The 27460-nt window shown below is 47.2% G+C and overlaps 1 protein-coding gene across 2 annotated transcripts; it reads left to right on the top strand.

Annotated features, from left to right (window-relative positions):
- Positions 1 to 5716: 5716 nt before the first annotated feature.
- On the top strand, positions 5717 to 27460 carry PWWP3A (PWWP domain containing 3A, DNA repair factor). 2 transcript variants are annotated; one of them, XM_084826332.1, is made up of 13 exons: positions 5717 to 5806; positions 7616 to 7740; positions 11381 to 11469; positions 15604 to 15674; positions 17336 to 17575; positions 18032 to 18102; positions 19160 to 19236; positions 20466 to 20526; positions 20713 to 20788; positions 21674 to 21724; positions 23641 to 24071; positions 24618 to 24706; positions 26587 to 27460. In XM_084826332.1, exons 2-13 carry the CDS (start codon positions 7684 to 7686, stop codon positions 26675 to 26677), a joined length of 1404 nt encoding a protein of 467 aa, XP_084682458.1. In that variant the 5' UTR covers positions 5717 to 5806; positions 7616 to 7683; the 3' UTR covers positions 26678 to 27460. The 2 variants fall into 2 exon arrangements, with proteins under 2 accessions (XP_084682458.1, XP_084682459.1); XM_084826333.1 differs by lacking the exons at positions 5717 to 5806; positions 7616 to 7740; positions 11381 to 11469; positions 15604 to 15674 and adding an exon at positions 16114 to 16288.

Genomic DNA, 27460 nt, shown 5'->3' with positions numbered 1-27460 from the left:
GCATACCTATTCTGCCACGTTCTTAATTTCAATCTGTGTGATTCTGGATCGATAATCACAGGACTGTCTGACTCTAGCATAAGAAGAGCCATGTTGGATCAGACCAGGGTCCATCTAAGTCCAGCATTCTGTCCACACAGTCGCCAACCAGGCGCCTGTACGAAACCCACAAGTAGGACATGAGCGCAATAGCACCCTCCTGCCCATGTTCCCCAGCAACTGGTATACTCTCTCTGATGCTGGAGATAATATATAACCATAACAACTGGGAGCCATTGATAGCTTTATCCTCTATGCATTTTCTAATCTCCTCTTGAAGCCATCCAAGCTGGCAGCCATCACATCTTGTAGCGAATTCCATAGTTCTAACTATGAACTGCTAGCTGCATGCAAAGCACGGGCTCGAAAATTGACCTATGGTCCTACACTGCCTCTCAAAATGAAGCATGATTCTAGGCCTCATGGTTCTAAATAAAAGGAGCCTTGTGTGGCGCAGAGTGGTAGGCAGCAGTATTGCAACCGAAACTCTCCCCACGACCTGAATTCAATCCCAGCGGAAGCTGGGTCTCAGGTAGCCGGCTCAGGTTGACTCAGCCTTCCATCCTCCCAAGGTCGGTAAAATAAGTACCCAGCTTGCTGGGGGAAAGGTAGTCACGACTGGAGAAGGCAGTGGCAAACCACCCCGCTACAGTCTGGTGGCGTCCCTCTAGGGGTCAGCAATGACTCGGTGCTTGCACAGGAGGAAACTTTCCTTCCTTGGGGGGAGTCCTTTTGTTGCTGGTAGTTAAACAATTTGGAGCTCCTGTTCAGGGTTCTAGCCATGCTCTTTCCTGGGAAGCCCCATCCCTCCACCACCCATATTTTTCTTGGGTTTCCTCACACGCACACGCGCACACAGTCACAGCATTCTGTAGACACCATGCATGCTAGGAACATAAGAAGAGCCCTGCTGGATCAGACCAAGGGTCTATCTAGACCAGCATGCTGTTCACACAACCAGCTGCCCACAGGAAACCCACAAGCAGGACATGAGCGCAACAGCACCATCCCAGCCATGTTCCCCAGCAACTGCTGCACATAGGCGTACTGCCTCTGAGAGTGGAGGTAGCATACAGCCATGCTGTTTGAGGTTTGCTTCCCACCACCCCCTTAGGAACTCCCCCCTAAAGTTCTTTCTGTACTTCTGCAAGCCACTGCGCCTCCTGCTACCTCCGGCTCACGTTTGCAGATGGTACCATTTTGGCTACATAAGATCAGCATCAGGGAATGAGTTCACTTCTTAAGGTACTGAATGCTGGACAAGATGGAAAACAGCCTTCCATTCATCTGTTCTGAATCTCCCACCATTCAGCTTCATGGGCTGATCCTATTAGCTTCTAATATTATGAGGGCAGGGGGAAAATGTCTCCACACCATGCAAAATTTTGTACACCTCTATCATGTCTCCCCTCACCCGCCTCTTTTCTAAACTAAATAATCCCAGATGTGTAGCCTTTCCTCATAAGAAATTGCTCCAGCTTACTTCATCATTTTAGTTGCCCTTTTCTTCCCTTTTTCTAAGCCTACAGTATCCTTTTTTAGGTGCGGTGACCAGAGCTGTTTACAATATTCCAAGAGTGGTTGCACCATAGTTTTGTCTAAGGGCAGTATGAAATTGGCAGGGTTTTTTTTGCAATTCCTCTCCTAATTATATCTAACACAGAATTGGCCTATTTTCACAGCCACTGCACACTGGGTCGATATTTTTGTCGAGCTGTCCGTCACAACCCCAAGATCTCTTTCTGGGCGAGTTACCACCAGCTCAGATCCCATCAGCATATATATAAAATTAGGATTTTTTTGCAGCAACATGCATCACTTTACACTTGCTTACACTGCACTGCATTTGGTATTTAGATGCCTATTCTACCAGTTTGGAGAGATCCTTTGGAGCTCTTTGCTCTCTCTCTCTGTTTTAACCACCCTAAATAATTTAATGCCCTCAACAAACTGTGCCAACGATTTTGTGTCAGTAGTTTTCTCAGGGCACACTGGCATAAAAATAAATAAATAATGGAAATCCCAAATCCAGACCAAAGGGAATCCAAAATCCAGTTAGACAATATTTTTATTAGGATTGACCAAAATGCCACAAAAGATTGTGCAAGCTTTCGTATTCTCCAGAACTCTTCATCAGGGTAGATGTTGCAGGTATCGGATAACTCTGGGATGAAGAAGCAATGGCTAGGTTCACACAACACGGCAAGCCAGAGTAAGGGTTGAGTATGGGTTGACTGTGGGTTATCGTTGAACCATGGGTAATTGTTGAATCATGGGTTGTTGTATGAACTCAGTCGCACTAACAAACCATGGTTTAACCACAAACAACCCACAAAGAGAGACCACCACTTGTTGTTATTGTGAACTGTGGGTTGTTCGTGTTTAACAAACCATGGTTTGCCAGTGTGGCTGGGTTCATACAACACGACAAGCCATGGTTCAATGAAAACCCACACTCAATCCATACTTTCATTTGTCATGTTGTGTGAACCAGGTCAATGGTTGACCCCAATTTCTGAAAACACTGAGGCGTTCTCTGGCCTTTTTCAGGTCAGCTTCCACTGGTCTGTGTATAATTTTGTCACGCCCACCTTCTGGTGCGATTTGGATCATTTAATCCCCCTCCCCAATGTCTTAAGGGGGAGATACCTTTTACTGCTTATATATATATATATATATATATATATATAGCAATAGTAAGCAGTATAAAAATTTGTTAAATAAGTAATAATAGTAAGGAGGCTGCCTGCCGCAACTCTGCACGTTTGCCGCTTTCTAAAGCAGAATGGCAACTGGTACAGTGACATAGGGAGCTTTTGAAGGGGGTTAAGTTTCAGGCCTGCCACCAGCTTTCTGAAAATAAGTGTACCTCCGCTATCAGGTGTCTTGAGAAACACGTGTTTATGTGGAACTGATTTTCACGTTACATTTCCAGTCTGTGGGTTAGATAGCCCTGCATTGGGTTTAGTTACAGTAGGGCATCGGGTATATTCTTTATAACATGGTTATGAGTATTCATTTGTGTGTCTAGCACATAACTCAGCGCTTTGTGAGAGGGAAAATGGGTAAAACTCTTCCTCAGGGAGAAAAAACGCGGGAAGAAAAAGCAATTGAGGAGTTGGGGGAGGGAGGGGAGAAAGTGAGACGTATTTGTTGTCCATTCATAGAGCATGACGCGGCCGACCAGCGTTTTTGATTGGCTGCTCTCTACCCGCCCCCTGCGGAGCAGTCGTCAAAGTCATCTCGCGCACGGCACGCGCGCGAGCGACGTCTCCTTCTTCATCCTGACTGGCAGGAGGCGAGGGAGGAAAAAATCCTTCATTCTTATTGGTTTACCTGCTTCGCCGTTTATAAGTCCGGAAAAGTATTTTGGCCCTAAACAAGCCTCCCCTATGACCACTGCTAGCTCCTCCTCCGGGGCTCTGATTGGTCCTCACTTCACGGGGCTTCTTAAGAAGGGGGGAAGAGAGGGGAAGACGATTGGCCCTTCTCTACCCGAGTGGGTAAAAAGAAATGCAAGGAAGCCAAGTGGCTGTCTGATGAGGCTTTACAAGTAGCTGAGGAAAGAAGGGAAGCGAAAAGCAAGGGAGAAAGGGGAAGATATATCCAACTGAATGCAGAGTTCCAGAGAATAGCAAGGAGAGACAAGAAGGCCTTCTTAAATGAACAATGCAAAGAAATCGAGGAAAACAACAGAATGGGAAAGACTAGAGATCTCTTCAAGAAAATCGGAGATCTCAAGGGAACGTTTTTGTGCAAAGACGGGCATGATAAAGGACAAAGAAGGCAGGGACCTAACAGAAGCAGATGAGATTAAGAAGAGGTGGCAAGAATACACAGAAGAACTATACAGGAAAGATCTGAATGTCCCTGATAGCCATGACAGTGCGGCCACTGAACTTGAGCCGGACATCCTCGAGAGTGAAGTCAAGTGGGCCTTAGGAAGCATTAGTAACAACAAAGCTAGCGGAGATGACAGCCTTCCAGCTGAGCTATTTAAAATCCTAAAAGATGATGCTGTTAAAGTGCTGCATTCAATATGCCAACAAATTTGGAACACTCAACAATGGCCGCAAGACTGGAAAAGGTCAGTTTACATTCCAATTCCAAAGAAGGGCAACGCCAAAGAGTGTTCAAACTACCGCACAATTGCGCTCATTTCACATGCCAGCAAGGTGATGCTCAAAATCCTACAAGCTAGGCTTCAGCAGTATGCGAACCGAGAACTAACGGAAGTACAAGCTGGGTTCCGAAGAGGCAGAGGAACTAGAGATCAAATCGCCAACGTTCGCTGGATCATGGAGAAAGCAAGAGAATTCCATAAAAACATCTATTTCTGCTTCATTGACTATGCTAAAGCCTTTGATTGTGTGGATCACAACAAACTCTGGCAAGTTCTTAAAGTGATCCGAGTACCAGACTACCTTACCTGTCTCCTGAGAAACCTGTAGGAGGGTCAAGAAGCAACAGTAAGAACCAGACATGGAACAACCGATTGGTTCAAAATTGGGAAAGGAGTACGAGAAGGCTTCATATTGTCACCCTGCTTATTTAACTTATATGCAGAGTACATCATGAGAAACGCCGGGCTGGATGAATCAGAGGTCAGAATTAAGATTGCAGGGGGAATTATCAACAGCCTCAGATACGCAGACAATACCACCCTAATGGCAGGAAGCGAAGAGGATCTCAAGAGCCTCTTGTTGAGGGTGAAAGAGGAGAGTGCAAAAGCTGGTTTGAAACTCAACATTAACAAAACTAAGATCATGGCATCTGGCCCCATCACTTCCTGGCATATGGAAGGGGAAGAAATGGAAGCAGTGACAGATTTTACTTTCTTGGGCTCCAAGATCACCGCAGACGGTGACTGCAGCCATGAAATTAAAAGACGCTTGCTCCTTGGGAGGAAAGCTATGGCCAACCTAGACAGCATAGTAAGAAGCAGAGGCGTCACCTTGCCGACAAAGGTCCGTCTAATCAAAGCTATGGTTTTCCCAGTAGCAACGTATGGCTGTGAGAGCTGGACTATAAGGAAGGCTGAGCGCCGAAGAATTGATGCTTTCGAACTGTGGTGCTGGAGAAGACTCTTACGAGTCCCCTGGACTGCAAGGACGTCAAATCAGTCCATCCTAAAGGAAATCAACCCTGAGTGCTCATTGGAAGGACAGATACTGAAGCTGAAGCTCCAATATTTTGGCCACCTAATGCGAAGAGAAAACTCTCTGGAAAAGACCCTGATGCTGGGAAAGATCGAAGGCAAAAGGAGAAGGGGACGGCAGAGGATGAGATGGCTGGATAGCATCACGGATGCAATGAATATCGACTTGAGCACACTCCGGGAGAGAGCGCAGGACAGGGAGGCCTGGCGTGCTCTGCTCCGTGGGGTCACGAAGAGTCGGACACGACTGAACGACTGAACAACAACTCCCGAGTGGGCGGAGCCTGAAATGGAGGAGGGAGGAGGCGGAAGGGGGAGCCGCAGGCAATAACAGCGGCAGAGCCAGAGCGAGGCTGAAGGTGGCGCGTCCCGACGAGGGAGGGGGCGTGGCCTCGGCAGCAACGACAAACTGAAGGAACGGGGGAGTCAGGAAGAGGCTAAAGGGGCGTGGCCCCATGCGGGAGGGGGCGCGGCCACGTGTTGCCCTCGGCAACAACGTCCAAAAGGGGGAGGAGCTTCGGGGGACGCGGGGAAGGAAGATAGGCCAGAAGTCAGAGGGCGTCGGGTGTGGCAAGTTCGAGTCCCGCTGTTTCTAACTTGAGCGCTGAGGTAATTTTTTTTTTTTAAGGGAAGCAGGTTCCCCCCCGTGCGGATGGGGGGGGGTATTTGTTCCCCTTTTCCTGGAGTGGGGGGGAAAAATAAGACCCCCCATCCCATAATAGGCCTAGGCGAAGGGATTCCCTCCTTCAGGCCTGTCCCATAATAATGGGCCTGTGGGTTGCTCCCCCCCCCCGTTTAATGGAGAAATGGGGGTGGGGCTTTCAACGCTTGGCCCTGTGTAATTTGGGGAGGGGGACTGTGGGGGCCTGGCCCCCTTTTTAAGGGAAGGGGAGGCCCCTGCTCGCGCTCGCTCTCTCCCCCTCCCCAAATAATCTGCCCTATCTGCGCAGGGGGCCCAGTTTCCTTCACTTCATTTGGGGAGGGGGCAAGACTCCTCGTGGAGCTCCCCGTCTGGAGAGAGGAGTTCATTAGCAGCCCAATTTGGGGAGGGGGAAGTGTGATGGCAGTGACCCCCCATTTTCTCCGTGGGGAAGGGGCGTGGCTTCCGGGGGGCGCTCCCTAATCCCCTCCCTTCTGCACCCCCCTCAAAAATAGCCCACACGTGGCTCAGCTTCTAACTTTCGGGCGGGGGGGTTAAAGAGGCGTCATTTCCAATTTGAGGGAGGACGCTGCGGAGGCCCTCTTCGCCCCCCTGCCCTGCGCACGTGGATTCTTTGCAGCCGTATGGGGTAAGTAAGAACGGGGGCCTCCGTTCCCGGCCCATTAATTGAGGGGGGGCTTGGCCCCCTCTTCTCAGTGCGGGGGAAGGAATAGGGTCTTCCTTACCCCCCTCCCCCAATGTAACCCATTTGCTACCAATAGAACATAACAGAGAGGCAACTCCCTTCTTATTTTTATGGGGTGGGGGTGCGAGGAAGCTTACTCCCTTTGCGGGGGGGTGGCCCTGCTGCTACTCCCCCACCCCAAACGATCCCTTTCCTCTCCACGTGGAGCAGCTGCGTGCTTCGTTTTCGCATCTAAGTTCATGCGGAGAGGTGGGCAAGGAAGGCCCCGCCCCGCCCCAGAGTTAGAAATGAAGTCTGTAGTTCTGTATTGGGATGAAATGGGCACCGCAGAGACCCCCAACCCACAGTTTTGATTGCCTCGTTTTATGCTGCTTTCCCCTACTGCTCGGGTTTTATCGCGGTTGTTTGGTATTTTTCTCCTTGCCTGCCAGCTGGAAACATTTTCTATGGAAAGGTGGCAGATGAATTCTCAAAATGAAGACAGGCTTTAAGAAGGCAATCCAAAGTATTCTTACACGTGGATTGAAACCTAGCGGAGGGGGGGAGATATTTGTACCGCATATGCCACAATCCTAATAGCGCTAGGGTTATTCTTTGTAATTTAAGAAAAGAAATCTCACCATGTTTTTAGAGGAGTCAAGCTAGGCAGAACCAGTTCAAACCCTTCTGGGTTCAAGCCCTCACTCTGACATGAAGCTTCCTGGCAGTGGTGTTGGGCCAGTTTCTCTTTCTCTTGATCTAACTTTTCTCTCCCCTCGTTGTTTTAATCTGCGTGTCTGCTAGCAGGGTCTGTCTCCTTTTTTGTGGGCGTAAGCCGCTTTGTCTGAAAATCAGGATCAAAATTCAGTAAATAACCTACCATATAGGCTTGTTGTAGGGAGAAAATGGAGAATCTCTCTCTATACACTTTGCTGGTGCATTAACAATATATTGTTATTATATTAACAATAACAATACATTGTTATATTAACAATAATACATATTCCTGAAGTACTTGGGTGGAAGATGGAATAAAAATATGACTGTTCATATTATTATTGGTGATGATGCAATAATTCTCCTTTTGCTGTAGAGGCTACTCAAACCCTGGAGGGGATCCCTTTCACTTTGGCACCTAGTTTATCTCCATGAACGACCAGGATGACTGAGGCAGAATACATCCTCTGCAAATGGAGAAAGCGATGGTGGCCAGCAAAGGTAATTAAGGGAGCAATCTTATGCATGTTTAGATGGCAAAAAAGTCCTACAACTCCCAGCATTCCCCAGCCACCCATGCAGGCTGGGGAATGGTGGGAGTTCTAGGACTTTCTGCCCTCTAAACATGCATAGGATTGTGCCCTAATGTGACTACTCCCCCTTCTCTCTTGGGGACATTGTTATTTTTTCCAGTTTGTGGGAAGGGAGGTAAAAAAAGTCTGCATGTGAGAAAGAGTTTGTGGTATTCCCCACAGGCATCACAGGATACACTAGGATAGCATTGCAAAACAAGTTGCTGAATGGCTGGGAAGGTCCTGCCTTCTTATATGTATTTATGTGTAAGATTTATGTGCCGCTCTACATTGTAAAATTCCTGAGCAGTGAACAATAAAAAAGAAGGGGGGGGGGGAGAATCAAAATACAGAGTTAAAATCATTACAATAAAATATGCTGATGTTTATTTTGGTTTGCATAGGGCGGCCTTCTCCAACCTGTTTTTTTAATGCACATATGAGAAAAACACACATATTAAACTTAATAACATCTCCTACCCAAGAATTATGAGATTTCTTAAAGATTTAAAGAACAAAAAATCAGGAATTGCCTTAGCCCAGCTTCCAAAAACATGAGAAGCAGCCTTTGCTGGATCAGGGTTGGATTATACAGGAATACAGGAAGCTCCCTTATACTGGCTCAGACTCTTGTTCCATCTAGCCCAGTTTTGTCAGCACTGACTGGCAGCAGGGGCTATCCAGGGTTTCAGACAGGAGTTTTTCCAGCCCTACCTGGAGATGCTGCCAGGGATCGAACCCGAGACCTTCTGTATACAAAGCAGGGGCTGTACCACTGAGCTATGGTTGGAAGGTTGTGTATATCCTTCTGCCCAAGGGGAGAATCCTATGCGTGGTTAGACAGAAAAAAGTCCTACAATTTTCAGCATGCCCCAGCCAGCATGACTGAAGGAATGCTGGGAGTTATAGGATTTTTTTTATGTCTAGACGTGCATAGTGCCTTAAGACACTAGTTTTCATGGTTCTGAATCATGGGCTGATTTGAATAGGAGCCCTGGAAGCTGCCTTAAACCGAGTCAAGGAGAAGCCTGCTTTATGAACGAGCTGCATGCTGGTACGTGCCTCTTGTTTGCTCCTGCTAGTCCAAACTGGAGATCCAGGCTTGCTGCTCCCTTTCTAAGCCAGTATCGGAAACTAGAGTTTGTTCTTGGTTTATGAATCCTGGCTTGTTTGGGAACAGCAAGTGCCTCAAACGCCATTTCCTTGGTAGAAAGTCTGGGTGTAAATCCAAGAAGGAAAGACATTTGTTCCCATAATGGCACGAACAAATCCTGACTCCTCATGTACCGGTACAGCGTTGAAAAATGCTCCTGTTTATTGATAATGAATATCATAGTTGCCTATCCTATTGTTTGTGTATTTGGTTTAATCTGGACACTTTTTATTTTGGTTTTGTTTCTTGGGTTGTTCGACTATGATGGTGTGAACCATGCAGGCATTTAAAAAGTAAATACAAAGACGCATGTACGCACACACAATAAATATATCTATACCTTTAGATACTGATATATAATTATAGGAAAAGCAACTAAGGGCTCAATCCTATGGCTGCTAGACAGTGGCTAGGCAGCCATGGGATTTTTCGTTTTTCAGGAACTGACCTCAGAGCCAGCCCTCTGCTTTGGATGACTGTAAGCCTCCGAGTTCGGAGGCTTGATCATTGTGGTAGGATTGTCAGGACTTTCAGCTGTCATTCAAGTCAGGACTTTCAGCTGTCATTCAAGAGGTTTGACAAAAGTGGGGCACTAACCATTCAAGAAGTACAGCCAGTGGCGTACACACACACACCCATCATTGGTGGCTCATAAGTAATGGAAAGAATGGCTGACAAGCAGCTGCATGGCCAGGTGTGGCCTGTTTCCTGGGTACCTCATGACCAATCAAGCAGATAAAAGGCCTGGAGGTGGTTCTGAGTGTTACATTTGGATTAGGTAGGTATTCACTGGAACTCCCAACATGAGGTCCAAAGAGGTGTCCATGTGAGTGAAGAAGGTCATCATTAGGCTGAGGAAACAAACCCATCAGAGACATAGCAAAAACATTGGGAGTGGCCAACACAACAGTTTGGAACATCCTGAAAAAGAAGGAATTAACTGGCAAGCTCAGCAACAGCAAAAGGCCTAGAAGACCACGGAAGACAACTAAAGCGGATGACCGCGGAATGCTGCTCATGGTGAAGAGGAACCCTTTCACAACATCAAGCTAGGTCAAGAACGCTCTTGCGGAGGTAGGCATGTCGTTGTCAACATCTACAGTCAAGAGACAGCTTTATGAATGTAAATACAGAGGCTTCACAACAAGGTGCAAACCACTGGTAACACTCAAGAACAGACAGGCCAGATTCTTTGGACTGATGAAACCAAGATTAACTTGTACCAGAATGATGGGAAGAGAAAAGTATGGAGAAGGAAAGGAACAGCTCATGATCCAGAGCATACCACATCATCTGTCAAACATGGTGGAGGCAGTGTTATCGCATGGGCATGTATGGCCGCCAAGGGAACCGAGTCACTGGTGTTTATTGATGACCTGACTGCTGATAAAAGCAGCAGAACAAATTCTGAAGTGTATAGGGCTATACTTTCTGCACAGATTCAGCCAAATGCTGCCAAACTGATAGGACGCCGCTTCATATTGCAGATGGATAATGACCCAAAACATACAGCAAAAGCTACCCAAGAGTTTCTCCAGACAAAGAGGTGGAATGTTCTTCAATGGCCAAGTCAGTCACCTGATCTCAACCTAATACAGCATGCTTTTCACTTACTGAAGACAAGACTGAAGGCAGAAAGACCCACAAACAAGCAGCAGCTGCAGTAAAGGCCTGGCAAAGCATCTCGAGGGAGGAAACTCAGCATTTGGCCATGTCCATGGGTTCCAAACTTCAGGCAGTCATTGACTGCAAAGGATTTTCATCCAGGTATTAAAGGTGATCCTTAAGTTTGAAATGATGTTGGTTTGTTCCATTACTTATGAGCCACTGGCTGTCCTTCCTGAATGATTAGTGCCCCACTTTTGTCAAACCCCTTGAATTACAGCTGAAAGTCCTGACTTTGCTCCCATCTGGGTGTATTTCCTTTCAACTTCAATGTGGTGGTGTACAGAGGCCAACTGCCAAAACAGTTATCCTTGTTCCAATATTTCTGGCCCTGACTGTATATATATGTATATAATTTGTTGTTAACAAAAACAAGTGGGGAGAAAGAACAAACATCAACACGAACCAAAAACAAAACAAAAGTATCCATTCACAATAACTATTCACAACACCATTAATAAAAAAGATTCAGCATTTCCGTTTCAAATATATAATTCATATAAGCAGTCCATAGATCTAAATAAGCATCCAGACAAAATTAACGACTATAGAACATACACTGAAATGCAGCAAGAGTAATAAGGTTTTCGGATGCCTTTTTAAAAAACGGAATTGGGACTGGGCGGTGTTGCCTGCCACTGTTCTGCTATGTCTACCACAACACCATCTTGTCGATCGCAATCTGAACTTGTGCACGTACACCTGAAGAACCTGCAGATGCATACTGATGTATTTTCTCTCCTTTCTTCAGGTGTTGTCTAGAAGCTGCACTTCCAGAAGACTACGCCTGGCTCAGAAGTCAGCCTCCATTCGTGTCGAAATCATGTGCCTGAATAAACAGTTAAGTTCCATTTCAGGTGTGGCAGCGTCCCAGCTTTTGATGAGCTCTTTTGGCTGGCAGGCTTGAGTCTTGCCTCACAAATAAATCCCCCTGACCCCTTTCTCCTCTGAGCTGGACCTGCCTGCTTACACGCTAGCGGCCTATGGTGTGTTCCTGGACTTACTTGCTGTAGATGGCCAGGGAGAGCTATTTACACGTTGGCACCTACTTTGTGGTCTCATTGGTGCCAGGGGAAGATCTTTTAATTTTCCCAGGTTCTTTACGCCTTCAGTTTAAAAAAGAAAAAAAACGCACTTGTGCATTTTTTTAGATCTTTGCACCACTCCTGGCTTTTATCTTTGTTCTTGCTTTGGTTTTATTCTGTTTTAAAGTGATGGTTTTTATATTATGCTGGCTGGGGAATGCTGGGAGGTGTAGTCCAACACAGCTGGAGTGCACCAGGTTGGGAAAGGCTGGTTTTGTGTTGTGAACTGCCCAGGGAGCTTCCCCTTCTACCCCCCTCCTCTAGCTCTCATGTAGCTGGTAGCTCTTCCACTGTGCTCTCCTGTCTTGAGGTGCTGCTGTTTAACTCCAGGTTGGTCTGCAATAAGACTGCACTCATTCATGATTTAATCATGGATGAGAAGGCCGACCTGGCCTGTATTACTGAGACTTGGGTGGGTGAGCTGAGTGGAGTTAACCTGACTCAGCTCTGCCTACCTGGGTACTCAGTGCAGCACCAATATAGGTTGGAGGGCCAGGGTTGGGGGAGTTTCAGTGGTTCATAGAACTTCCATCTCTCTCACCAGAAGACCACTCCAACTTGGAGCGGGCCTTGAGAGATTGCACCTGTGTTAGGTCATAGAGACAGATTGGGGATGCTGCTGGTGTACCGCCCACCATGCTGCCCAGCATCCTCCCTGACTGAGCTAGCAGAGGTAGTCGCAAGTGTGGTGTTGGAGGAACCCAGGATGGTGGTTCTGGATAACTTCAGCTTCCATGCTGAGGCTGTCTCCGGAGTTCCAGCTCAGGATTTCATGGCCTCTATGACAACAATGGGGCTGTCTCAGTATGTGATCGGACCAACACATGAAGCAGGGCACACCCTTGATTTGGTTTTTGCTCCAACTTGTGAGATGGGTAGTCTGAAGATTGGGGGGCTCCAAGTAACCCCATTGTCATGGTCAGACCATTTCCTGGTGAGATTTGAACTTACGGCGTTACTCTCCTCCCATGGGGGTAGGGGACCTATTCAGATGGTCCGCCCCAGGAGACTGATGGAATTCAATAGATTTCTGAATTCTCTTGGGGATTTTAAAGTGGAGAGAGCTGGTGAACCATGTGGAACAGTGAGATGCGGAGGGCCATCGACCTGATCGTACCTGAGTGCCCTTTCTGGCACTGCGGAGCCCGTTCTGCTCCCTGGTGTACTGGGGAGCTGCGGTCAATGAAACAGGTTGGACGTCGGCTAGAGCACAAATGGCGCAAGACTCGAAGTGAAGACAACCGAGCACACTCTAGAGTGCATAATCATGCCTACTGCATGGCAGTGCGGGCAGCAAAGAAGGTTTATTTTGCTGCCTCCATTGTGTCCTCAGGTAGCTGTCCAGCGGAGCTCTTCCGGGTGGTCTGGCAGTTGTTAACATCTACCCCAGTAAAAGGGGCCCTGGCCCCGTCGAGGACCCACTGTGACCTTTTCACATCGCACTTTGAGGACAAAATCGCTTGTCTCCGCAGCAACCTTGATGCTGTTGTTAGTGCAGTACCAGTCGAGGTGTCTGATGCCACCACCTGCCCGATTTTGTGGGATCAGTTCCAGTTGTTATGGCCTGATGATGTGGACAAGATGCTTGCAATAACGCGACCGACCACATGCCCTCTTGATCCCTGTCCCTCCTGGCTAATAAAAGCTAGCTGAGGGGGTATGACTGGGTGGGTCCAAGGAGTGATAAATGCCTCCCTACGGGAAGGGGTGGTCCCTACTGTCCTTAAGGAGGCAGTAGTGCAGCCACTCCTGAAGAAGCCCACTCTGGACCTAACGGTATTAGACAACTACTGCCCAGTCTAAAATACCTCTTTTTTAGGGTAGGTACTTGAGAGGGTTGTGGCGGATCAACTGCAGGCTCTTTTGGAGGATACTGATTATCTAGACGTATTTCAATCTGGGTTTCGTCCTGGTTACGGGACTGAATCAGCCTTGGTTGCCCTGATGGATGACCTTTATCGAGAGAGGGACAGGGGGAGTGAAACCCCGTTAATTCTTCTCGATCTCTCATTGGCTTTTGATAGCATCGACCATGGTATCCTCCTGGATCAACTCCGTGGGATGGGTATTGTTGGCACTGTGTTACAGTGGTTCCAGTCCTACCTATGGGGCCAATTTCAGAGCATAATGTTGGGTGACTATTTCTCGACCCCTTGGCAATTGAGCTATGGGCTGCTGCAGGGTACCATCTTGTCCCCAATGTTGTTTAACATCTATATGAAGCCGCTGGGAGTGTTCATTAGGGGATTTGGAGCTAAATGCCATCAGCATGCTGGTGACACGCAGCTCTATCTCCCTGTGACACCTGAATCAGGAGAGGCTGTGCAAGTCCTGAATCAATGCCTAGACTCAGTGATGGGCTGGATGAGGGCCAATAAACTGAAGCTGAATCCTGGCAAGACAGAAGCCCTGTAGGTGAGTGGTTCCAGGTTCAGGAGACAGGCTTATTGCCTGTTCTTGATGAAGTTGTACTCCCTCTGAAAGATCAGGTCTGTAGTCTGGGGGTACTCCTAGATCCATCATTGTCGCTGGAGGCCCAAGTGGTCATGGCGGCTTGGCGTGCCTTTTACCAGTTTCGGCTGGTTTGCCAGCTACGGCCTCTCCTGGACAGGAATAGCTTGACCACAGTGGTAAAGGCATTAGTAACTTCAAGACTAAATGGCTGCAGTGCACTCTATACGGGGCTGCCTTTAAGGCTTGTCCGGAAGCTGGAGCTAGTGCAGAATGCAGCAGCTCAGCTATTGTCAGGAGCTGCCCCTTTTCAGCGTGTGACTCCTCTGCCGAGGGAACTGCACTGGCTGCCTATTCCAGGTTTAAGGTATTAGCACTAGTGTACAAAGCCCTAAACAACTTGGGACCAGGATACCTGAGAGAGCGCATCCTTCCTTACCAACCTGCCCAGTCACTGAGGTCATCAGAGGGCATGTTACTGGTGGTTCCACATGGACCCATGGCCCAGTTGGAGTCCACCAGGAAAAGAGCCTTCATTGTGGTGGCCCCCTTCCTGTGAAATTCCTTGCCTTTAGAGGTCAGGCAGGCGCCACCATTGTGTTCCTTCCGGCACCTCCTGAAGACGTCGTTCTTTCAAGAGGCCTTCCTTGCATGACCAGCCGTGGTTTGTTAAACTCCACTTTGTTGGGGTTTGTCTTTTTAAAAAATGTTTGAACTCTTTTAACCTGTTTTATTCTTTTACCATGTTGTTCACCGCTCTGAAATCCTCTGATGTAGAGCGGTATATAAATATTGTAAATAAATAAAATAAATAATCTGTGGTTTTGTGTTGTGGGCCTCCCAGGGAGCTTTGGCTAATGGATGGTATAGAAATGTATTAAATAGATTGATAAATAATGTGGTTTTGTTCACAGCGTTTGGTCAAAATGTATACAGGGTCTAACTCGGTCTCCCTCCTCCCCCCCTTTTTTCAAACCTGGTGCCCTAGTTGGGGATGATGGGAGTTGTAGACCAAAACAGCTCGAGGACACTAGGTTGGCAACAGTTGGTCTTATTCCAGCAGGCTGCGCAGAGGGAGATGAGAGGAGGAAACGAGGCCATCCCACCCTGCTGAAATACCACTTAATTTTTTCCTCTTCCTTCCCCATGGCTTTTTCTTTGTGTGTTGTATCTTTTTGGATTGTAAGCTTGTGGGAGCAGAGACTGTCTTCTTTTTTTCTAACTGATTGCTCATAAGCTGCTCCAGGAGCCATTTTGGCTGAGCAGTAGGATAAAAGCCCTCTAAATAAAAAGATTTTTTTTTATTTAAAAAAAATAAAATTTCTCCCCCTGCAAAAGTAAATGCTGTTAAACTGAAGCAACCTCATACAACGTCTCTCGAGGGCCAGCCAATCACTGCAGAACCAGACTTGTTTTAAAACTGCTTTTCTATTTATAGGGCAAATGTGCGCTGTGCTGATACCAAACCCCTGAAGGAGGAGAGCATTGAAGATATCGCCTCTGAGTTAGGTACGATTTATTTAAAGGTGTGTGTGTGTGTGTTGCTCTGGGGGGGTCATACCTTTGCACCAGCTGTTGTAGTGAGTGGCTGTCCAGGCTTGGATCACATAGAAATCTTATTATTTATTATGTTTATATCCCACTTTCTTCCATTGTGGAACTCAAGATGCCTTCATGTGGTTCCCAGGTGGTCTCCCCTCCAAGCACTGACCAGACCTGGAACTGCTTAGTTTCTGCAAGTTGGTGGCCTTGTGTGCCATAGAATCATAGAATAGTAGGGTTGGAAGGGGCCTATAAGACCATCCAGTCCAATCCCCTGCTCCACGCAGGAATCCAAGTCAGAGTATTCCTGACAGATGGCTGCCCAGCTTCATCTTGAAGGCCTCCAGTATGGGAGAGCCCACCACCTCTCTAGGTAATTGGTTCCACTGTTGTATTCCTCTAACAGTCAGGAAGTTTCTCCTGATGTTCAGCTGGAATCTCGCTTCCTGTCACTTGAACCCATTCTTCCGTGTCCTGAGCTCTGGGATGATCGAGAATTGATCCTGGCCTTCCTCTCTGTGACAACCTTTCAAGTACTTGAAGAGCGCTATCATATCTCCCCTCAGTCTTCTCTTCTCAAGGTTCAACATGCCCAGTTCTTTCAGTCTCTCTTCACAGGGCTTTGTTTCCAGTCCCCTGATCATCTTTGCTGACCCCCTCTCAACCCTCTCCAATTGGTCTGCATCCTTCTTAAAGTGTGGTGCCCAGAACTGGACACAGTACTCCAGATGAGGCCTAACCAGTGCTGAGTAGAGGGGAACTAGTACTTCCCGGGATTTGGAAGCTGAACTTCTCTTAATGCAGCTGCAAATAATATTTGCCCTTTTTGCAGGCGCATCACATTGTTGGCTCATATTCAGACCATGCTCTGTGACTTTGGGCTAGACAAGGCTTCAGTCAGCACATAGTTTGCATTCCTGGTTGGGCATGAATAAGCATTTATTTTTGGCTGTGTTTATATACCAGACTTTTTGCCAAGGCCCCTCAAATGCACTTTGCATTTTCTAATAATGTCTCGCAGATGTAAGATGCAGGATATCAAAGGGGTGGGGAGAAAAGAGGAATGCAAGCCTGTTGAGGGACCAAACCCTCTGTGCTCTTAACAGCACGAGCAGGAGAAATGACCTTTGATTGAGGCAGCTCTGAGGAGTAGGGGAAGTGTTTCTTTGTTTAAATATTCCTTGGCTCCCTTGAGAGGGATGAATCTCTCCAGATGGCTTTAAAAGCAAAGTATAAAACAGCTTTACCCAACGTGGTGTCCTCCGTATGCCTTGGGCCACAACTCCCATCACCCCCCGGCCAGCCTGGCTGAGCATGATGGAAGTTGTAGCCCAACGCATTCAGTGGGCAGCAGGTTGGCGACGGCTGGAATAAAATAGAATAAAACACCTGAAATCGCAGCAGCTTAAAATAAACATGGTTGAGTGATTCCACAAAACAACGGTTAGTGGGATGAGAAATGGTTCAAAGAGGGGAGGAGCCGGAAGTTGCTGGGGTCTCAGCTGACCAATAAGTGTTTCCCCGGCGCTGCCCCTCCCTCTGCTGCCCCTCCCTCTGCTGCCCCTCCCTCTGCTGCAGCCTGATGTGATGGCTGCTACAAGGTTTTGGCTGGATGTTTCTTTCAACAGATCAGAGCAAGAAGAACCAGAACCCCGTGGTGGAGTTGACGTATCGGCGCGCTCTGCGGGATGCGCTGGATATTCTCAGTCAAGGTCCAAAGCTATCCAAAGGGGAAACCTCTTCAGGGGGGAGAAGAGGGAAGCCATTGACCCAGAAGGGCATGCAAGAGAGACAGTCGCCTTGCCCAGCTGTTAAGGATGATGAAGACGAGGAGGAGGAGGAACTCCCCAGTTTCCTTGTGCATCAAGGTGAGACGGGTTATGATCTAATACTTCGACCCTGGTCTTGTATTCAAAAGAAACAAAAATACAAGATTAGAACTGCAAATCAGGATGGGGGAACAGAACATTAAAATCCTGCTAGGAATTGGAAATGTTTTCATTCGGTTTGAAAGATGGCAAAGAGGGAGGTGGGTGAATCTTAGCAGGAAGGGTTTTCCAAAGCTTTGGCACCACCACCGAGCAGGCCCTGTATCTTGTATGTTGTGCGGTGAGGGAGATTAACCTTCTGGGAACCTCCGTCACAATAGAACCTTGGTGCGTGTGCTCAGATACCAGTGCCATTTTTACTGTCTAATCCTACATGTGTCTAATTGGCAGTCAGTCCCGCTAAGTTCTTGGGATTTACTCCCAAAGTATGGAGGATTGGGGCCTTTCCCATCCTTTCCCATCTCTGTCGCTTTCTCTTTTTTGTGTGTGCCTTAGAACCTTGTTCAATCGAACCAGGCATGCTAGTTTGGTGTAAGCTCCCAAGATATCCATACTGGCCAGCTGTGGTAAGTGCTGTGGATTCAAGTATTTCTTAAATTTTATTTCTTGGATTTGGGTGTGTTTTACACCAGCCTCCCTTCGAGGAGCTTGAGAAAGGTGGGGCTATAAACAGAGCCTATGCCCTTTTATTTATACTGCCTTTCAGCTGAGTTCTCAAAGCGGTTTGTGCGACAGTTGAGTAAGCAGGGATCCCCAACCTTTTTCAGTCGGTGGACACATCTGGAATTTTGAAAGGATGTCAAGAGCACTCTCACAAAATGACTGTTGGCCAGGAGTGTGTGTGGGGGCTTGCCCATTCATAAAATGGTTGCCGTGGTGTGCACGGCTGGTCACAAAACACCATTTTCCCAGAGGGCAAACTGCTGAGACTAAAAGAAAAGTCACCTGCCCAAGAACCTGAGTCTGAGGCATGCTCTGAGCTCTGAAACACAACCCGCTCTTTTAAAGAAAGATGGCAGCACTTTGCTTTGCAGCATGCCAGCCTCCCAGTTTAAAAAAGAAGTAAATACGTCTTAAGAAACAAAATTAAAATCAGGTAGGGCAGGGAGCCTGGTGGATACCCAGAAAGCTGTTTGTGGGCGCATAGGTACCTGTGGGCATCATGTTAGGGAGCCAGGGTTACATCAGGGAAGTTTGGGCTAACCAGAAGTACAATTTTGTGCAGAAGGGCAATGAGCTTAGTTTATTTGTGGTACTCAAAACCCATTCTTTGGCTCAGTATTCTTTAATTCCAAGTGTATGTGTCTCACATCTGGCTATGGACCTTGGGGTTGTAGTGAAAAACAAAGTAGATCGTGCAAGCCATTTGGCTGAGTGACAGAGCGTCTGCTTCACATGCGTTCAATCTGCAGGTGGGGCAGGAAAAACTCCTGCCTGAAACCCTCGGGAGGCGCTGTCAGTCCGTGTCAACAATACTGGGCTAGATGGACCGAGAGTCTAACTTGGTATAAGGCTGCTTCTGCTGTTCCTAAGCCTGACATCTGCCTGCCCCCGCTTTAGGCAATAGAGGAGGTCTGTTTTTTCCCCTCAAGTGCTTCAGCTGCTGTCTTTGTCTTTCGACAGGTGAAAAGGGTCCAAAAGAAAGCCAAGAAGGCCTACGTAGTCCTCATAGAAGAAAGTGTGGATGACAAATCCAAGGGGTAAATAGATCTGATCAAGTTCGGCATTGTGCTGCCCCCCACCCCACTTTTTTTTTTTTTTAAGGAGTGCATGTTGCTAAGCTGACTTCTGATGCAGCCTGCCCTTGTTGAGGAGAGCATTCTGCAATTGGGGAGCTACCCCCAAGAAGGCTCTCTCCCTTGTTGATAGCCTCTGGGCTTGCCTTGGAGGAGGACCTCGGATGTTGATTGTAGTGTCTGGGTAGGTTCATAATTGCCGGGGGGCGGGGTTCTCTCCCTCTGAGCGTTCAACAAATTCGGGGTACAGAAAGTCAGTCCCAGAGGGAACCACACGTACTAGAAATGCAAAACCCGAATTGTGTTTACACGAGACTAGAAACTGAATACGATGGATAAACAGATATTTCAGAATAATATGAAGAGCACTGAAATGATTAAACCAACATGCCTTCTTCAGGGCGTTCTTGCCAAATGAGGTGAGATGGGTGGATACTAAGGAGAGGGGCTCTTCCATGGTAGCAGCCCAATTGTGGAACATTATTCCCAGAGAGACTCCCCGGGCGCCCACGTTGTGGTATTTTCAGTGCCAGGGGAGGCTCTTTTTATTCTCCCAGGATTTTTAGCCTGTCACTTTTGTATGTTTTTTTAAATGAGTTCTTGTGTTTTTTAGATCCTGCCTATTTTATCATGTTGTGTTTTTGGCTTTTAACTTCTATGGACCACCCAGAAAGCTTTAGCTATTGGGCAGTATAGAAATGTAGCAAATAAAATAATAAACACATTAAAGAGACACATAAGTCTACAGTGCATTGCAAGGAAACAAATAATTTCCATAACCATGTATCTGATAAACAATCAACTTTTGATGAGAGGCCAGGTAGTACCTTGTTTGCAAAAACCTATATGCTCCAAAATGTTCCTTTCCACCAAACATATGCTCAAGAAGGCAGTTTTAATCCATACATCTTCCATACTCGTGCTGCTGGGACCAGCTCACAGACGATGTCGGATACTTCCAATCTCCGGTGTGTTTTTGAATAAGTACTGAACTCCCAAACTGGAGACATGAAAAGGGAGTTCTGTCAGCTTCCTCCATTAGATGTATCATTCTGATAGGGAGGCAGGAGGTCTGGACATCGCAAAGCTCTGTGCATTTGCGTTTCTGGAATTTGGAGAGGGCTGGCAAATAATCCCGGTCTCCTAATAATTTTTTGTGTGGCTTCCCCCGCCCTCATTCCCTCTTGCTGCAGGTTCGCCATCTCCCTCAAAGCCCTGAAACACTTTGATTGCCAAGAGAAGCAGAAGTTGATAGTAAGTAGAGCCACAAAATGGGCAGTTGGGTGGCACGGAGAAGGTGCCGCTGTTATCCTTGAAGGGCGTTCTCTCCGCTTTCACTTCTCTCCCAAGATGAGAAGGTGGTATTGCTCCATTCCAGAAGGGTGGGTGAGGTGTGGGCAGCTACCCTTCTCACTTCTTCCCCATTTTTCCCCCTCCTAGGACAAAGCTGGAGAGAGCTACAACAACGAAATCAACTGGTGCATCCTATTGATAGCAGACTACAGAATTAGAGTAGGTAAGCTGAGGTGACTGTTCCTGTTGATCACGGAGCGAACTTCCTATTTGTCTCGCGTGGCGAGGGGATCACTTTCTGCACCTCCATGGAGCAGCCTTTACATTTGAATGCATGACTTTCCTCCGAGAGGGCTCTACCAGAAAGCAAAGTGTGGTGCTGCTTAGATGTCAGGTGTCAGAATGGGAGACGCCGATCCTACCCGCTGTTTGCTTTTCTTTCTTTCTCTTTCACTCTCTGCCCTGTCGTTTTCCTCCTCCTGAACTCTCCCTCTTCAATGTTTTTATTTTATTTTATTTCTTACATTTCTATACCACCACCCCATAGCCAAAGCTCTCTGGGCAGGTTACAAAAGTTAAAACATGAAAATACAATATACAAAGTTTAAAAGCCATTTACGTAAAAGCCTGCAGACAACATATACAAACAACATATAACTAAAAGCAACTTTGAACTAGAAACAATTTACCCCCCCCAAATAAAGAATAAAAATCCAGCAATCAAACAACACAGCTTAAAAACAGTATACAGAAGTCAACAAAAGGAACGAGATTTCGAAAAGGGGAAGGCCTGCCGGAATAATAGAGTCTTTAACACCTGCTTAAAAACCTTCAGAGAGGTCATTTCATCTGGCAAGTCGTTTCACAGCTGAGGGGCAGCAAAGGAAAATCTACCACTTCTTCCTTGTTTCTGGTCCCTTCTTTTCTCCTTCCCAAACCTGCTATGTTTTCCCTGCTGGGACACATAAGCGCACAGCAAAGAAATGGAATTAACTGTTTGGAAGCGACAGCTTGGCTTCTCTGAACACTGGTTAAAAACTGACCTGCATGGTCACGCTAAAGCCTGATGAGGAGGGGAATTGAACTGGGACCCTTTCTTGTCCTCTAGGTTGCCATTCGTTCATGGGGTCATTCTTGGAGTACTGTGCTGATGACATGAGTGAGTATGCGTTAAGGTTGAGAGCCCTGGTTGTTTTGAGCTCCTTGAATGAATTCAGTGAATAGGCAGCTGCAGTGTATTTGTTGGTGTGAACATAGAAAGAGGACATATTTCTCTTCGCTCTTTCCCCACCCGTCTCTTCTGAAACACGAGACTGGTGAGTGTTCACAATCCCATTTGATTGTCTTCTTCATTTGTGGAGGTTCCCTGCAAGTGGGTGGCTCCTCCCACTTGCTTCAGAGGCGGGGCTATGCAAATAACTTTGTGCTCAGTCACTCCCCATGTCAATCGACTCCTCCCTGGCCTTTGAGAATTCTTTGGTCCGCTCCCTCTTCCTTCCAAAGGCAATATGGTCACCTCTGCTCCATCTTCCCTTCAGGGCAGGCTGGCTGCAAATGATGGGTATTGCAGTCCACCAGGTTGAGCAAAGCTGGTATATACACTGCCAGACAGATTCAGGGTGGGTAACAGGAGGAAAGAAAATAAATAAGGGCCCTTCTACCTGCTTGGCTGTCGTGTAGGACAGGGCTGGGCAGAAGGTAGATCTCCAGATGTTTTGGACTTCAATTCCCAGCATTAGGAGCATTGGAAGCTGCTTTATACTGAATTAGACCTTTGGTCCAGCCCGGTATTGTTGACACTAACTGGCAGCAGTGGCTCTCCAGGGTTTCATGCAGGGGGTTTTCTAGCCTTACCTGGAGATGCTGTCAGGGATTGAACCTGGGAGCTTTTGCATGCACAGCAAGGACTGTACCACTGAGTTATGGTCGGAAGGATAAATATATCCTTCCGACCATGCTTGCCTCAAAATAAATGAAGATGCTAGTCCTCATGGTTCTGAGTCACGGGCTGATTGGAATAGGAACATCAAACCCTGCCTTTTCCTGAGTCAGTCCATCAGTCCATCTAGCCCAGTATTGTCGACACTGACGGCCAGCGATGGCTCTCCGGGGCTTCAGGCAGGAGTTTTTCCAGCCCTACCTGGAGATGCCAGGGATGGAACCTGGGACCTGCATGCAAAGCAGGGCCTCTACCACCGAGTTACCACCCCTCCCTTAACCGGTAGCCATGTTGGCAGGAGACGGTAGAACAGTTTTGGGGGAAAACACTGTCCCTGATTTGGGGGTGTTGAAAGGAATCCAGTAGATGTCAGATAGATAGATAGATAGATAGATAGATAGATAGATAGATAGATAGATAGATAGATAGATAGATAGCTAGCTGACATTTTTGCAGGGGCGGGAAGACTTGCGGCTGCAAAAAAGGCAAATGCTCTTTTGGGCTGCATTAATAGAAGTATAGCTTCCAAATCCAGGGAAGTCCTAGTTCCCCTCTACTCAGCACTGGTTAAGCCTCATCTGGAGTACTGTGTCCAGTTCTGGGCACCACACTTTAAGAAGGATGCAGACGAACTGGAGAGGGTTCAGAGGAGGGCAATGAAGAGGATCAGGGGACTGGAAACGAAGCCCATGAGGAGAGACTGAAAGAACTGGGCCTGTTCAGCCTTGAGAAGAGAAGATAGAGATATGAAGGTGCTCTTCAAGTGCCTGAAAGGTTGTCAGAGAAAGGAAGGCCAGGCTCTCTTGTCGATCATCCCAGAGCACAGGACATGGAATCATGGGCTCAAGTGACAGGAAGCCAGATTCTGGCTGAACATCAGGGAAAACGTCCTGACTGTTAAAGCAATATGACAATGGAACTGATTACCTAGGGAGGCGGTGGGCTCTCCCACACTGGAGGCATTCAAGACGAGGTTGGACAGCCGCCTGTCAGGGATGATCTGGCTTGGGTTCCTGCACTGAGCAGGGGGTGGACTGGATGGTCTTATAGGCCCCTTCCAACCCTACTATTCTGTGATCCTATGACTTCCATGTAGCTTCCTGCCAGTGCAAGAGATCTGTTTTCCTTTTTCCAAGGCTGCCCAGTCCGCAAAGAAGCCCTCCATCCCTTGTCCCAGATAGCCTTTCCCCAGGTGGCAGAGGGATCCTCAGAAGATCCTCTCCTGGAGGCCACGCCTGCCAAGCTGGTGAGGAAGGTCCTTCCTGACCGGATGCGAGCTGCCAGGGACAAAGCCAATGAGCGGCTTGTGGACTTCATCGTGAAGGCCAAAGGGGTGGATGCCCACCTCCAGGCCATCCTGCAGAGCAAGAAGCCGTCGCGGTGGCTGGTGGGTTTCTGCCACGCAGGGCCCCACGTGACCTGCATAGAGACATACCTGGAAGATGATGATCAACAGGATCTGGTGGTCAACTATTTGCAAAAGGTGTACCAGGAGGCCAGTGCCAAGGCCCTGCCACTCATCAATGGCGACAGTCTCAAGTTCATCCTGGAGGTCCTGTTTCCTGAGGTGAAAACCGCCTTTTCTGCCAAGGCAGACTATGAGGCATTTGCCTCCTGCTGGTGGCCATTTGTTGACTTTGGTGTTTGTCCATGCCGCCTAGCAGCAGGGTTTCAGACAGGCGTCTGTCCCATCTCTACCTGGCAATGTTCGGGATAGAACCGGGGGGGGGGGGGGCAAAGTAGGGGCTCTACCACTGAGCTGTGGTCCTTTCCTTAAAAAGAAAGCAAGGTTCCAGTCCTCATTCTTCTGAATTAGAGGGCTGAGTTGCATTGGAAACGGTATAACACCAAATTTAATTTCATTTTCATTCATTATATTTCTATACTGCCCCATAGCTGAAGCTCTGTGGGCGTTTCACAAAACAAATCAGCCTTGTCTGTGCAGACTGGGCAGCAGCTTTTTGGCAGCCCTTCTGGGGACTGAACCTGCGACCCTCAGGGGCTCTGACACTGAGCTGCAGTCCTTCCCCGCCAGCCCCTCTTCCTCCCTCTGGTATTCTAAAATTATATCCCCCAGTAAACTAAAGTGTGCATTCATATTTTTTGCCACCAGGCTATCATCTACGCCATTTCAGCGGTGTATCAGATTGACTACAAGAAGGCAGAAGAGAAATACATCGAGGGACCTCAGGTGACTCAGAGGTACCTGCCTCGAGTCGCTCCTCATTCACAATACTGGTGGGGGCAGGGGTGGGGGCGGTTATGAAACAGGCTCACAAAGAGCTTCTCTGTGCTCTCTGCGGCTGATGGAGGCGAAAGCACGCTATAGGGTTCACCATGGATAATCCCAGGTGACTGTCCTAAAATAGAGGACGTGGTACACTTTCTAATGGAATGTCCTCTGTACACAGAGCTGAGGAAGCAATACCTTGAGCCCTTAATAGCTGGGTTCAGTCATAAATCTTCTCTAAGCACAACCACATTACTACTGGATGGTACAGATTACTATATGTCCTATAGGACTGCCAAGTTTGCCCAGCGGGCTTGGGAAAAATGAAATGGCATAGAAGCTTAAGTCTGCTAACCTCTTTTACTAAGTCAGTACATATTGTCCAGACTTTGCAAAAAGTTTTAATAGCCCCTAGGAAATGTTTGAATCATTATCATGCTGAATATTTCTTGTTTTGGTGTTGCTTTCTGTATAAGAGGGGTATTTTATTATGTGTTTGTATGTGTATGGCCTGATTGGTTAATAAGGATGAAATGAGGAGCGGAGGCATGTGTGCAGGAAAAAACAATGGAGAAAAGAAAATGGAGAAATCCCAGGTGCCTGTAGGCACAAGCTAAGCCCCTGAAGAAGGTAATCAATATTTCCGAAATGCGTCGGGCCAATATAAAAGAACTATAATAAACATTTTTCTATAGGCCTGGGATTTCTCCATTTTCTTTTCTCCATTGTTTCTTCCTCGTTGGTTAATATGCATGAAACTGAACAGACTCTTCATGCCTGGATATTGATGAGGTCTGTGATCCTGGCCCTAAAAAGAAAGCAAGATTCCAGACCTCATGATTCTGAATAAGAGGCTGATTTGCATAGGAAACTACCCTATACCAACTCCACCTTCTCTACAAACCTATGGCACAATCTTCTGTGGCTCTCCCCATCCCCAAGTGAAAACAATCGTGGAAGTTGTAGTTTTGATGGTGATGAGAATTATGGGGGTGGGGAGACTTCTAGCCCCCACCATACAGACACACACCCTCTTTGACTGATGTACAGATCTAGATTGGTCCCTCCCCCCTTGCTGTGATCTTGGGATGCAGAGGCTGCATTCTCCCAGGTGGGCTTGGTTCTCTGGGCAATGGCGTCTACAGTCTCAGTTTTGAAGGTAATGAGAATTGCAGGGGAGGGGGAGATGTCTACCTCCCCCCCCCAAAAAAAAAAGATTCTCTAAGAAAAAACAGTTTTAACCAGTTTGAAGACTTTAGTGTAGATGACCCTAAAATTCCGTCTAGGCTTTTGAGCCTGGTGCATTTCAGGCTCCTCCAAAATGGTGCCCTCCAAATATTTTGGACTCTGACTCCCATCAGCCTCAGCCAGCACAGCCAGGAGCATTGGGAGTTATGGTCCAAAACAACTGGAGGCTGCTGGTTTGGGCTGGCTGTTTTAAATAGTTCGTTGATCATTTTCTCCTTGAGGTTGGTTACCTTGAGCTCTCTGGAGGAAAGGTGGAGTGTCAACACCTTAAATAAGCCTTCCTCAGAAAGTTGTTGTGATTTTATTCATTTACGACAATTGTATGCCACCCCTGACATACAAGTTTCTGATGAAGTCTTCTCCCAGCACATCTGGAGGTCAGCAGATTGGGGAAGGCTGCGATAAAAATTAGAATGGTTGAAAGACAAAACAGAACACAACCATAAAATCAAAAGCAACATAAAATGCAGCAACAAAATTATGCCTCCCTCCCAGGCTTTTTAGAGAAGGCATATGTAAATGTACATAAATCTGACAAAAAAGAAGCATGGGGTCTTCCTTTTCCCCCTCCCTTCAGGCTTACTTTTTATTTCTCATCCTTCAGGGAGAGAGAAAACTTTGAAGAACTTATTTTAGAAAAGAAGAGAAAGCAAGACCTGCAGAGTAAGAAATTGTCTCCAGAAGACAACCTGTGATCCCTTTCCCCAGTCCACGCTGGCCTTGCTTGTGTGTGTGTAAATGAGATGGAAAGCAATTATTTTGTGTATGAGAAAATATTTTTGAAAATATATATATATATATAAATGAAATATGCTTCAGTAGGGGGATGGTACCTCCTGCACCGCTTTTCCACCCGCCACATGGCGCACTGCCTCCTGAGAGCTGACCAAAAGTAAAACAAGTTGTGAAATGTCTAATGGACCTTACGGTAGACTGGCAAGTAGAACTGGGAGAGGTTCAAGCGAGAGTTTGCTTCCTGTGCTGTGTACACCCAGTCGACTCCAGCCCTGCTGTTGACTCTGCCTAAACAGGCCCGGCAGTCTTTTGAAACAGTCACCAAACCTACTTAACCAGAACCAAAAGTAAAACAAGTGTACACACCACCACCAGCAAACCCTTCTCTCCCTTCAAATTGCCTCCAGCTTGCCAGGGGCCTCCAGTTGTTTTGGACCATATTATTTCCTGCACTGTAAGTTGACCCAGGCTTTTGGAAACACTAACCTGCATATATGGTTGCCTACACAAATTGCTTCTCCTGTTTACAAATCCCCATGCAGCAGTCTGGGACGTAAAGGCAAGTCCCCTCTTCCAGCGATGGAATTGGCCTCTAATTCCGCAATTTTAAAAATCTGGCAGATGCGATTAAATGTGTGAAGAGGGAAACCCCGTTCTTCCTAACCGCTTGGCCCGTTACCCTGTGCAGTGTTTGTTTGTTTTTTAACTTGGAAAAAATAAAACTGTCCTCCAATTGGCCCCGT

The sequence above is a fragment of the Heloderma suspectum genome, chromosome Z (assembly GCF_057233095.1).
Source record: "Heloderma suspectum isolate Gila_16-S chromosome Z, 16-S_ref, whole genome shotgun sequence".
In the NCBI taxonomy this organism is placed as follows: Eukaryota; Metazoa; Chordata; class Lepidosauria; order Squamata; family Helodermatidae; genus Heloderma; species Heloderma suspectum.
Note: the sequence above shows the minus strand (reverse complement) of the source record. Positions and strands in the feature narration are given on the sequence as shown.

Bases quoted from the DNA above. Each gene is read 5' to 3' on its own strand.
- PWWP3A (XM_084826332.1), top strand. From the start codon at position 7,684: ATGACTGAGGCAGAATACATCCTCTGCAAATGGAGAAAGCGATGGTGG. The intron at 15,675-17,335 runs GTACGATTTATT...TTCTTTCAACAG, and splicing joins AGATATCGCCTCTGAGTTAG to ATCAGAGCAAGAAGAACCAG. The intron at 19,237-20,465 runs GTAAATAGATCT...CTCTTGCTGCAG, and splicing joins GTGGATGACAAATCCAAGGG to GTTCGCCATCTCCCTCAAAG.